At 50.7% G+C, this 12050-nt stretch overlaps 2 protein-coding genes across 5 annotated transcripts in view; both read right to left on the bottom strand.

Annotated features, from left to right (window-relative positions):
- D2HGDH (D-2-hydroxyglutarate dehydrogenase) overlaps positions 1-12050 on the bottom strand; it is a 338149-nt gene that overhangs the window by 282338 nt on the left and 43761 nt on the right. The gene's annotated exons all lie outside the window — the stretch shown is intronic.
- Positions 916-6032, bottom strand: NEU4 (neuraminidase 4). Of its 4 annotated transcripts, none has more exons than XM_084779516.1 (4): positions 5900-6032; positions 3942-4174; positions 3554-3809; positions 916-2083 (listed from the first exon to the last, which is right to left on the bottom strand). In XM_084779516.1, exons 2-4 carry the CDS (start codon positions 4140-4142, stop codon positions 1104-1106), a joined length of 1437 nt encoding a protein of 478 aa, XP_084635642.1. In that variant the 5' UTR covers positions 4143-4174; positions 5900-6032; the 3' UTR covers positions 916-1103. The 4 variants fall into 4 exon arrangements, with proteins under 4 accessions (XP_084635642.1, XP_084635641.1, XP_084635644.1 ...); XM_084779515.1 differs by having other exon boundaries at positions 5904-6032; XM_084779518.1 differs by having other exon boundaries at positions 3942-4148; positions 5904-6032.

Genomic DNA, 12050 nt, shown 5'->3' with positions numbered 1-12050 from the left:
CTTGCTTGTATGTGTGTCTCTGTACCACCCGAGTGCAGTGCCTGTGGAAGCCAGAAGAGTTGGATCCCCTGAAACTGCACTTATGGGTGGTTGTAAGCTACCATGTGGGTACTGAGAACCCAACCCAGGACTCTTCAAGAACAGTGCACTGGCTGGTTTTGTGTCAACTTGACACACATTAGAGTCATCAGAGAGAAAGAAGGCTCAGTTGAGAAAATGCCTCCATGCGATCCAACTGTAAGGCATTTTCTGAATTAGCGCTCAGTGGGGGCAGGCCCAGCCCACAGTGGATGGGGTCATCCCTCGGCTGGTGGTCCTGGGTTCTATAAGAAAGTAGGCTGAGTAAGCAAGCCCTGGTGAGCAAGGCAGTAAGCAGCACCCCTCCATGGCCTCTGCATCAACTCCTGCCTCCAGGTTCCTGTCCTGCTTGAGTTCCCTGTCCTGGCTTCCTCCAACACTGGGGAGACAGAGGCAGGTGGATCTCTGAGTTAGAGGACAACTTGGCGAGGAGTCTGGGGAGGGGTTCCCTGAGAGAATAGCACTGATAGAACAAGAGCTTTCTCCAGAGAAGGGTAAAGAAATGGGCACATGGAGCCAGGCCTAGGAGGTAACCCCTGCTCAAATCAAGCTCTGTCCCCACTAGCCGGGGAGGCTGGCTCCCCAACCTCCTTCTCTTGCTGGACTTCGGACCATGAACAGGCCTCAGTCATCAGGACATTTCATATTGATCGGGGTTTGCACATAGCAGGTAGTGGAAAGGGATGCTGTGATATCTGTTGTTCCCGCTGCCTTCACCCCTGCCAGGGACCCTTGGGATGTGAGAGCTGAGCATGACAGGTGAGAGACATGCATGGCGGTCAGAGCGGTGGGCTGGAGTGCTGGGACCCAAGGCTTTGATGTGGAAGGAAACAGACACAGCACAATCCCTTTTATTTCTCACCCACACTCAGAAAGCAGCCAGCCCCCCTGGTGAGCCACCTTCCACCAGCAGTGAGGAGGGGACAGGGTTCTTTCTGTCCACCCTAGGGTTCTGCTGGCCTGACCCCAGCCTCCTCTATGTATTCTACCCTTCCTCCCCAGGTGCCTGCCAGAGAGCCAGGCCATCAAGAGGGCCAGCAATGTCCCTGGGGCTTAGCCCTGAGTCTGGGTATCTCTGAGCCAGTGGGTACATTTTCCAGGACATCACCCAGCGAGAACAAGCAAAAAGAGATGTCTTCATAGGAAGCCCTGGTCCCGCTCTCAAACAGACAGGCAAAGGCCGGGGATACCCCAGCCACAGGCCCAAGGAATGCTAGGTCAGAGTAGCCACTGGGACCCTCATAGATCACCCACGGCTCTGTCCAGCTGTGGGGGTCCAAGGGGGACCGGCTCAGGTAGATTCCCATGTGGAGCCGAGCTCTACGCCCTGCCGGGTGGGAATACAGCAGCCATGTGGGACTCTGAAGAGTGGAAGCAGAAGACATAGGGAGTCCTGGGGTCCAGGCTGTCTTATCTCCATGTGGCCCAGGCTCTAAGCCACGTTTCTCTGGGTCCCAGGACTGTGGGTAGCAAAATGGCCCCCTGGGCACCCAACCTTCAACAGGACCTCCAGAACCTTCCCCCAAAGATTCTGGTACTCTGAGATAGAAGCATGGGGAATGTGGGGTATTCCCAAGACCCACTGGCCACCTATCTTCCTGAGGTAGGCAGGAGGGTGGCGCTGGGAAGCCCACGATGCTACCCTGGCAGCCTCGGGCAGTCTCCGCCAATGTAGGCACCAGCTCCCCTGGTAGGAAGGAAGTGCCCTCATCCGCACTCAGCGCCTGCACACGGTTACCCAGAGGGCTCCGGGCATTACAGTAGAGGACGTCTCCATCCACTGCAGCCAGTTGGCACTCTCCAGAGCGCAGGTTGGGCACTAGGCCTCCACAATGCCAGGAGATTCCATGGTCATCACTGTAGAAAGCCAAGGAGTGGGGACTGGTCCAGCAGATCCTGCCAAAACACTCCCGACGGTCCACGCGATAGGTGTAAGCGGGAACCAGCAGGCGACCTGAGCGCAGCTGAACTCCGTGGCCTGGACCCACAGCAAAGGTGGCCCAGTCTACAGATAGGAAATAGCCAGAACCTTGGGTTAGGACAGCTGATTGCCTCCCTATGCTGGACCCTGAATGAGCCCAGACTGGAAGAGCCTGTCAAGGCTGTCTTCAGAATCCTGGGCATCTGCTTGGTCAAGTGCTTTCTTAGATTTAAAAATAAGACTATTTGGAATTATATGCATATGAAGGCATGCACACGGGTGCATAGAGGCTAGAGGTGAGCATCCCAGTCCAGGTACAGGGAACTGAACTCCAGTTCTCGGCAAGAGCTGTAAGCCATATAAGCTCCTATCCCTCTGAGTCAGCTCTCCAGCCCCTTGGACAAGTGTTTTCGTTTCTGTCTTGGGAGTACTAAGCGTGGAAACCAGGCCCAGCAAGTCTTCTACCACCGAGCCACTCCACAGCCATCGGCCAACGGAGGTTCGATGATCACCAGCTGAGCTCAAGCTCTGGAGCGGGCGCTGCCCAAGAGCAGGGGAGAGGGGGAGGGTTCGCGTGAGGCTCTCGGATGAGCCCTTGTACTGGCTGCCTTTGTGTGTCAACTTGACACAAGCTAGAGTCATCAGAATGGAAGGAGCCTCAGCTGTAAGGCATTTTCTCAATTAGTGATTGATGGGGGAGGGCCCAGCCCATGGTGGGCGGTGCCATTGCTGGTCCTGAGTTCTATAAGAAAAGCAGGCTGAGCAAGCCAGTAAGCAGCACCCCTCCATGGCCTCTGCATCAGCTCCTGCCTCCAGGGTCCTGTGGGGCTTGAGTTTCTGTCCTGACGTCTTCCAGTGATGGACTTAGGATCTGGAAATGGAAGCCAAATAAATCCTTTCCTCCCCCAACTTGCTTTTTGCTCGACGGTGTTTTGTTGCAGTAATAGAAAACCCTTAAGACAGCCCTGTTTTCTTGTCCACTTCCCAGGACCTGCCACATCCCTCTACATGGCACTTGTGCTCCACTCATGTCAGTCCCTGAGAGGCACTGCTTACCAGTAGGGGGTCAGTCCCTGGGGAGGGGGAGACTGCAGGGGGCGGTGGGGGGAGGGGGAAGACTACGATCCAGAGACCAGGATTGGATGAGGGAGGAGACAAAAAGGAAAAGGAACTGGTTTGGAGATAAAAGATGTCTATCCCTTTCTCCACAAACCAAGACAAGCAGAGCACCTGGTAGCCTTAGCTTGACAGCCAAAAGGCAGTGTGGGGAAGACGACCAAACACCTATTGGCCTGGCAATAAAGGTGTTTTGGAAATGCCAGACAGTTCCTGGACAGTGTTAGGAGGTCATGGCTCTCAGGGGAAGTGGGACAGGAAGCTGAGGGTAAGAGAGGCAAAATTATGATTTCCAAGTGGCTGGTGGACCTATGCGAGGGACTAGCCCAAGCCTGCTTGAGTTCATGCCCATATTGTCCTGTCCTGTCCCTACCCACTCTCCTCCTGCACCCCAGACCCCCAGCCCAGCCCAGCCCAGCCCATACCAAGTCCACCTACCCTGTAGGGCGGCGCCTATGGCCTCCTCGGTGAGATCTCGCACACTGCCCCAGGTAAGGCCGGCGTCACAGCTGGTCACACAACAGAGGCGAGCAGCATTCTTGCCCGTGGCGATTTGCACGGCTTCCGGTGTGTGGCCCAGCACCGCGATGAAGAAGAGGAAGATGGTACCCGAGTGCTCATCCAGCACTGGGCATGGGTTCATAGACCTGTGCTCCTCCAGTACCGCCGTCTCCAGAACACTCAGGGCGCCCCACTGAGCAAAGAGAGGCAGCTGCTCAAGACACCTAGAGCCTGACCTCAGTCTCCCCCCACCCCCGGAAGGGAGGGGAGCAGGCAATAATCTGTAGAGCTGGGCTTCAGCATCTATCCTGCACCTAGCACTCACCCGGACTGAACCCCTGGCCAGTGTGCCCCTCCGCAGGACCAGGCGGTGGGCATGGGAATCATCCGGGCTGAGTCGCTGCTCCGCGAAGGCCAGCAGGGTAGGCCTGGGAGGCACACAGAGCAGCGCAGGCACACGGTAGGTCAGGCCTGTCCTCTCCCGCTGGAAAAGCACTGTCCTCCTGGGAACATGCGGGGGCCCCATGCCCTTCTGGTAGGAGCAGGGCACCAAGGAGTCTGTTGGAAAGGAGGCTCCACAGGTTTATATGGCCACAGGCCTGCCCCATGCCACTAGCCCATCTTTTTTTTGGGGGGGGAGGGGTTTTTTGGGGGGGTTGGGGGTTGTGTTTTTTTTTTTTTTGGTTTTTCAAGACAGGGTTTCTCTGTGTAGCCTTGGCTGTCCTGGACTTGCTTTGTAAACCAGGCTGCCCTGGAACTCATAGAAATTCACCTGCCTCTGCCTCCCAAGTGCTGGGATTAAAGGCATGGGCCACCACACCCGGCTCCACCGGCCCATCTTGATGACCCTTTCCACCTCCCTCGCCACAGGTTTCTCACCACCTATCTCCCAGACCCCTCACAGCATCCGCATCCCACATGTCTATGGAGCTGGCCTCTTCCTCCTCTCCATGCTCTCCGTTGCCAGGCTAGCTACTGCTGGTGCTGAGCAGAGAAACTACATCCTGCCAGCTCGAACCTACCCTCACGGAAATAGAAGGGAGCTCCAGAAGTTTCCACGGAGAATGGCTTCGGGCACAGGGGATGCACCCACTGATCCTCTGAGCTGCCCAAGGGTTTGGAGAAGAATAGCAGAGCTGTCTTCACCTATAGCGTACCCCTAGGTGGCTCTCATACACAGGAGAGAGAGAGAGAGAGAGAGAGAGAGAGAGAGACAGACAGACAGACAGACACACACACACACACACACACACACACACACACACAGAGACAGAGACACAGAAAGAGACTGGGGCTGGGTTGAGGAAAGGAAAGGAAAGGGAAAGGAAAGGAAGGGAAGGGAAGGAAAGGAAAGGACAGGACAGGAAAGGAAAGGAAAGGAAAGGAAGGAAAGGAAAGGAAAGGAAAGGAAAGGAAAGGAAAGGAAAGGAAAGAAGACCAGAGAGCTCCTGGCTTAGCTCTAAACTGATTTCTTCCTGTCAGAGCAGGGTCAATGAAAAGCTAAGAAGGTGGAAAAGCAGGTGATCAGAATTCCAGAGCCAGGGGGATATACTCAATAAGGAAGGACAAAAGCCTCTCCTCATGGTCATCTGCTGTCCTGTCTCCCACCCTACACCTTGCCCCAGCAGCCACTTCCTAACCTCGGCCCACAAGCCAAGGACCAAGCAGGGGACAGCCTCTGTGTCAGAGTGCTGCCCTAGGAACAGCTTTACAGACAGACAGACAGACAGACAGACAGACAGACACACACACACACACACACACACACACACACACACACACACACAGACAGAGACAGAGACACAGCTTTACCGCTCTTTGTGTGTGCCCCCACCCCGTGCATACCCCCCCCCCATCTGTGGGGTGCTGGACTGAGGGACGGCTGGGAAACCCTTGGAACAGCATGAGCTGAGCCTGCCAGGGATTGCTGTCTGATTTGCACAATGGAAGGTGAGTGTCCACAGCTGATGTGTGGGGGTCAACGAAAACACAGGGGTTGCTTTCTCCGTGGGGCATGAACAGTCAGATCTCACAATCACCACAATCACCTAGGCCAGACCAACCCCAGCCAAACAGTTCATGGCCAGCCACCCCAGGCCAGGCCATAGCCAGACACACAGCCCACACCAGCCCCTCCTGACTAGCCTACCCCTAGCTCAGAGCACCAAGGGGCAGCAAAGAGAGCAGGATGCTAGCGTTAGCACATGGACAGAGCTCAAGTCTCAGTAGGGACCTAGGATGATTGGCACATAGGAAAGAGAAGAGTAGAGGACAGTCACTCACTCACGTAAAGCAATAGCAGGCTCCTCGGCCCACGGAGGGCTATGCTGACCACTAGCTCCAAGTCTTAGGTCCTCTGAGTCTACCAAGCACAGTCCAGGCCACAAGCTCCGAGATGCACACTGTCCTGCTTACCCACTACTAGATCTGGGGCTTCTGAGCAGCTTCCTGTCTCCTGAAGCCGCCCCCTCCCTTATCCGCCGTCCCCCCACCCCACCCCTGCCCCAGCCAGCTCTGCACTCAAAGGGCAACTGTGCCCAAGTAGAAGCAGGTGCAAGGAGCCACGTGTCCCTTCAGACAGAACAGTCACAAGAGAGACATTCTCTCTCTATTTGGATGGCTTTCCAAAGTCTAGGTCCATGAGAGCTATGAATACAGGCTGCAGAAGGAGGGAGCCGGAGCTCTCTCCCCAGCCTGGAAACAGAGCAGAACCGAGAGAGGCTCCAGACAGCATCAGATCACAGCCATTGTGCACAGGGGATGCTGAAGCCTACAAAGGGGACAGGGCTGTCACACATTAGAGGCGTCTTTTCCTGAGCCAGCTCTGGGTTTCCATGGAGTTTCATAGTCCTGGGGAGACCTCCCCCCAATACCAGCTGCCCATGCGGCCCATTCAGTAAGTTCCAGGGACGGGGACTGTCCAGGAAAACACAGACTTGTGCCACCCCAAGCGATGAAGAGTCACAGAGAGCAAACGGAAGCCCTCAGCTCTGGCAGAGATGGCTACAGATTTGCAGCTACAGCTTGACCTGGGCATCAACGCCAGCCCAAGTCTTTGCCTCACACCGTCAGAGTCCCTTCTTACTTAGGGTCTTTAATCTTTTTTTTTTTTTTTTTTTTTTTTTTTTTTTTTTTTTTTTGGTTTTTCGAGACAGGGTTTCTCTGTGTAGCCTTGGCCATCCTGGACTCACTTTGTAGACCAGGCTGGCCTCGAACTCACAGCGATCCACCTGCCTCTGCCTCCCGAGTGCTGGGATTAAAGGCGTGCGCCACCACGCCCGGCTTTTTTTTTTTTTTTAAAGACACCATTTCTCTGTTGTAGCCTTGGCTGTCCTGGACTTGCTTTGTAAACCAGACTGGCCTGGAACTCACAGAGATCCACCTGCCTCTGCCTCCCCTAGTGCTCTTTAATCTTATTGATTAAGAAAAAAAAAACCTATTACCTTATTTAAAATCTCATTTTCATTTGGTTATGTGCATCTATAAATGACTAGGGTCTTTTAGCCAGGTATGGTGGACACACCTGCAGTCCCATGGAAGGCTGAGCCGAGAGGATTTCTTGAGCCTAGGAGTTCAGAGTCAGCCTAGGCAACACAGAGAAATTCCCATCCCCAAAGGAGAGTGCCAATATTAATCAGTGTAAATCGCAGGTGCAGATGGCCAGTAACCATTAGAAGACTGAAGTTTTATCTTTTTTTGTTTGTTTGTTTGTTTTGTTTTTTGAGACAGGGTTTCTCTGTGAAGCCTTGGCTAGTCTGGACTTGCTTTGTAGACCAGGCTGGCCTCGAACTCACAGCAATCCACCTGCCTCTGCCTTCCGGGTGCTGGGATTAAAGGCGTGATCCACCACCGCCCGGCCTGCAGTTTTCTCTTAAAGGCTAACAAAATTGTCTTAGCACTTCCCTTTGAGTCCATTAGTAGATTCATGAACTTTTTAAAAAAAAGATTTATTTATTATGTTTACAGTGTTCTGCCTAAAGGTCAGAAGAGGGAACCGGATCTCCATATAGAGGGTTGTGAACCACCATATGGTTGCTGAGAATTGAACTCAGGACCTTTGGAAGAGCAGCCAGTGCTCTTAACCTCTGAGCCACCTCTCTAGTGCCCTCTTTCATGAATTTTTAATTAATTAATTTTAAAAAGTATTTTCATGAATTCTTTTAATGAAACTAAGAATTCAGCGAAGGCTTCCCAATTTTTCCAGTAATGTGACAGTCATGAAGATATCCTAAGGATGTTCCTTGTGATGTATTATATTAGAAAACTGGAGGGATGGCTCGAGGTTAAGGGCACAGTCTGTTCTTCCAGAGGTCCTGAGTTCAATTCCCAGAAACCACATGGCTCATAACCATCTATAATGTGATCTGATGCCCTCTTCTGGCCTGCAGGTGTACATGCAGACAGAGCACTATACACATAATAATAAATAAATAAATCTTAAAAAAAAAAAGAAAACTGTGATGTGTTATTTGAGCTTACTGAGAAACTGCATCTAGAAGAAAATAACAAAACAGGCCAATAATAAAAAACATTATTGAGAATAGTTAAAAGGTAAATTACTTCCAAAATTTATTAACTTTTTAAGATTTATTTTTAATTATGTACATATATATGCCTGCAGGTGGGTATATGGACATGAATGAAATATCTACATAATCATACACAAAGATAAAATTTTTAAATTAAATATGTTTAACTTTCATTTATATTTACAAATTGTCAGACTTTAAAAGATTTATTTCTACTTGTGTGTGTGCGTGTGTGTGTGTGTGCTAATGTCCCTGTGGTTGCTTATAGAAGTCAGAGGAGGGCATTGGATCACTAGGTGCTGGAGTTATAGGCAGTTGTGAGCCACCTTAAGTGGGTGCTGGAACCTACCTCTGATCCTGTAGTTTATTATTGGAAATTGTTTCACACATACATCAAACATCCAAAAAACAAAACAAAACAAAAGCAAACAAACAAACAGCCAGGCAGGATAGCACACGTTTGTAATGCCAGCCCTTGGGGAGGCAGAAGCAACTGGATCTCTGTGAGTTTGAGGCCAGCCTGGCCTACAAAGTGAGTCCAGGCAGCCAAGTCTACAGAGAGAAACCCTGTCTTAAAAATAAATAAATAGATAACAGTAACTTCATGTACAAAAAAAAAAAAAGCTTTCCTGTTTGGCCTTTTTCACCATTTCATACCATTTCACTAAATATAGTACAGCTAGACATGTGCACCAAAAAATATTAGTGGGATACTCAGAATATGATTTTGTTGTTGCTATTTTGCTTTCTCTCTTTAAAGGTATATTTTTTTCTTGTTTGTGACTGTAATAAACATAGTTATACTACAAGTAAAGTCAGACGTAAGACATAGAGCTGGGCATGGCGGCGCACACCTTTGATTCCAGCACTTGGAAGCAGAAACAGGCAGATCTCTGAGATTGAGGTCAGCCTAGTCTGCATAGTGAGTTCCAGGACATTCAGGGCTATGTAGAGAGAGCCTGTCTCAAAAAGCCAAGAGTATAGGCGTAATTTTAAAATCTATTTTTGTTTTGGGTTCCTTCTCTCTCTCTCTCTCTCTCTCTCTCTCAGATTTTATTTATTTCATGTATGAGCGTTCTATCTGCATGTACACCTGCAGGCCAAAATAGGGCGTCAGATCCCAGTAAAGATGGTTGTGAGCCACCATGTGGTTGCTGGGAATTGAACTCGGGACCTCTGGAAGGGCAGACAATGCTCTTATCCACTGAGCCATCTCTCCAGCCCCCTCCCCCTTATATCTCTTTCTCCCTACCCCACTCCAATCCCTTCTAAGACCCCAGCACCAAGTAGCAGAGAAGAAGGCGAGTGGGAAGAAGAGGGCTTGTTTTTCCTCGCTACTCCCTGCTGTTCAGAGTCACTGGGTCCCTTGGGCCAAGTCCAGTCCTTGTCTCAGGATATCTCCAACTTCTTCTTCCTCAAACTGCATCAGCAATCAGGAGCAGCAACGGGAAGCACCAGCAGACTTCTTTCTGGGAGCCTCCAGTCTCTAGCTGGGCCCGGCTTTTATTCTCTGTAGCGAAGACCACGCCCTCCCTGCCCCCCCCCCCGCCCCGCCCCCGCAGGAGGTAGCTCCCAGCTGACAAAGATCAAGTGCCTTCTCATGAGGCAGTGACCGGCTGTGGACAAACTGGAGCAGCCCTCATATCCCACACCTGGGATTAAAACACAAGCACGTTTACATATAAACCAAAACTTCCACCACAGAACAGGGAGACGAAGTAGAATGCTCCTAAGGCTGGGCTAGTTACCGACTATCAGGAAAAGTGGCTGACGCAGCCAGACGTGGTGGCGCACGCCTTTAGTCCCAGCGCTCTGGAGGCAGAGTGGGTACTGGGTATCCCAAAACTGGGTCTTCTGCAAGAGTAGCAAGTGTTCCTAACTTCTGCACCATCTCTCCATCCCCTCTTTTAGTGGGGGTAAAAAGTCAGGACCTTGGAAGTTTTGGTTCTTCCTTTCCTCCCTTGTGAAAATTCAGCCTGGTCAGCTACGGGTAGCACTGTCCTCCGCAGGCCGGCAATCGGGTCTGCCTCTCTAGCCAAAGGGGACCACATTTAGGTTCTGAGACTAGCGATGGAGGATTGGCTAGGTCATAGGGACCTTTTAAATCTAACGAGGCTTTGTCTGTTTTGTTTTGTTTTTTGGCTATCAAGTCATCTTCATAGGCCTTTTGCGTGTTGGCCACCTTCAGCTGCCCACTAGCCTGTAGCTGCCTCAGCCTCCTCATCGTCGTCATCTCCATCCTCTTTCTCGCCATCACCTTCTCCCTCATCCTCTTCCTCCCCACCTCCCTCCTCTTCACCTACCTTATTGTCAGCCTCCGGCTCCCCATTTGATTGACCAGCACCCCCCTAGGAAGGGCTTCTCTTCCGTTCTCTGCTGTGTCTACACGTCCTTAGTCTCCATGAGCTGGTCTCAGAGCTGGTGTCCACGGTCTGACTTGGTGGGGCACACCAGTGATTCAATGCAGGGGTACAAGGGAGAGTGAGGGCTCAAGACTTCTGGAGGGAAGGCGGCTGCAGCAAGCAAGGAGCCTGACCCCAGAGCAATTACTTTCCGGAGCACCTAGTCATGCTTTTAAATCTTTGGTTTTTTTTTTTTCCTTTTTTGAAACGTTCAATTATTTATTAGGTATGCATTTTCTAGGTTTCTTTCTTCTTTCTTGCAATTCAGCGAGATGGTTGATTTTATTTGTGTGGCTTTCTTTTTCTTCTCTCGTACAGCGCATCCCAACTACAGCCTCCCCTCCCCCCCTTCACCATTCCTGCATCCCTCTGCTCTCCCTCAACACCCCTGCTCCTCCATTTCGTTTTAGAAAAGAGCGGGCCTTGCAATGAGGTCAACCAAACATGGCATGACAAGACGAAAAAGGGTTGCTTCGTCCAGCTTTGATATGAAGGTTTATGATTTTATTTCATTTTTTAATATAGTTTATTAATTTATTCATATTACATCTAAATTGTTATCCCATCCCTTGTATCCTCCCATTCCTCCCTCCCGCCAACTTTACCCTTACTCCCTTCCCCTATGACTGTGACTGAGGGGGACCTCTTCCCCCTGTATAGTCTCTTCTTGGTAGCCTGCCATCCTTCCTCTGAGTGCCATCAGGTCTCCCCATCCAGGGGACATGGTCAAATATGGGGCACCAGAGTTCGTGTGAAAGTCAGACCCCACCCTCCACTCAACTGTGAAGAATGTCCTGTTCATTGGGTAGATCTGAGTAGGGGTTCGAAGTTTACTGCACGTATTGTCTTTGGCTGATGCCATAGTTTGAGCAGGACCCCTGGGCCCAGATCTGCCCATCATAATGATCTACTTGTAGGCTTCTAGGACCCTCTGGATCCTTCTATTTCCCCATTCTCCCTTGATTCTTTCACCTAGATCCCAGTAGGAAGTCTTCCCCTCTGTCCCACTTTCCTGGTATGGTTTATGATTTTTAAAACCTTAATTCAAGTTGGCTACCCATTTATGATCCCTCCACCCCCACCCCGCGCAGGAATTCTGGAACCTCTGATTCATTAAGCACAGAAAATAAGTCTATTTAGAAATAGAGGGAACCAAACATTCACATAGGAGACATTCTGGTTCAAATCTCCACAAAGAATGTAAGTCAAATTTTTGGAAAGGAAAAAAGGAAGTATTTGCCAAAATTGGGTCCTAAAAAAAAAAAAAAAGCTCAGAATAAACAACAAATGGATCAAGAGAGGTCTGAGTCCAGGAAAGAGTTCACCAAAATCCACCTGAAAAATCCACATTGCCAGTGCCTCACTCTTGTCCAGGGACACTTCGGGTGATAATTCTTGGGGAACCCACAATCAGGCTCCATAGCTGTCAATACAAAAGTTGCAGTTTTCACCTCAAATGACATAGTTTGGGGCTGGAAAGATGGATCAAAGTCAAGAGTGCTG

Source organism: Acomys minous (assembly GCF_964271855.1).
Source record: "Acomys minous genome assembly, chromosome: 4".
NCBI classification, from domain to species: Eukaryota; Metazoa; Chordata; class Mammalia; order Rodentia; family Muridae; genus Acomys; species Acomys minous.
The sequence above is the reverse complement of the archived record's forward strand: the minus strand, read 5'-3'. Positions and strand labels throughout refer to the sequence as shown.